The sequence below is a fragment of the Acanthamoeba castellanii genome (assembly GCF_000313135.1).
Source record: "Acanthamoeba castellanii str. Neff unplaced genomic scaffold scf7180000084762, whole genome shotgun sequence".
NCBI lineage: Eukaryota > Discosea > Longamoebia > Acanthamoebidae > Acanthamoeba > Acanthamoeba castellanii.
Window position 1 is genome coordinate 389,508 of NW_004457518.1, and position 507 is coordinate 390,014.

At 62.3% G+C, this 507-nt stretch overlaps 1 protein-coding gene across 1 annotated transcript in view; it reads left to right on the forward strand.

Moving 5' to 3' along the window:
• Positions 1–81: 81 nt before the first annotated feature.
• The window catches only part of ACA1_236050 (uncharacterized protein), a gene marked incomplete at both ends in the record, with an annotated part of 1,008 nt that continues 582 nt past the window's right edge, over positions 82–507 (forward strand). Inside the window, one exon of the mRNA XM_004341063.1 lies at positions 82–282. Coding sequence (XP_004341111.1) covers positions 82–282 — 201 coding nt within the window. The remainder of the gene's footprint in view (positions 283–507) is intronic.

Consider the following 507-nt stretch of genomic DNA (forward strand, 5'->3'; position numbering starts at 1 on the left):
CGAGGGCGAGGACTGCCAGACAGAGCTGAACCAGCTCCGGTGCCTGCCGTGCGCGGCCGACATGAAGGGGCGAGCGCGTCTATGGCGCCCCTGTCGGACGGCAAGCCCGACCGAAGAAAGAGCGGCGTCGAGGACGTGGAACTCGAGCTTTGTCCCGACTACTGCGCCCGTCTGTACAGCGCGTGCAAGGAAGCTCTGGTGGTTACGAGCGGCGTGAAGGTGCGGCAGCACTACCCGGCATCTTCCGTGTTCTGTCGGCAGCACTTTCGAGAACTTTTCGACGTACGCCTGCAAACGGAAGCGGGGCTCTGCTACCCTGTCGCCCCAGGTCTGCTATTTCCCATTCCCCTGGAGCTCAATCTGGTCGCCACCTTATCTGCTCATTCGACCGTCGCGGCTTGTCCAGGCTGCGAGTATGCGTCACTGGGGCGCCAGTACACGCCGTGCGTAGAGCACAGCGGTACCAGGTCGCTAGTGTTCTTCCCACAGACTTCCGAGTGTCACAAT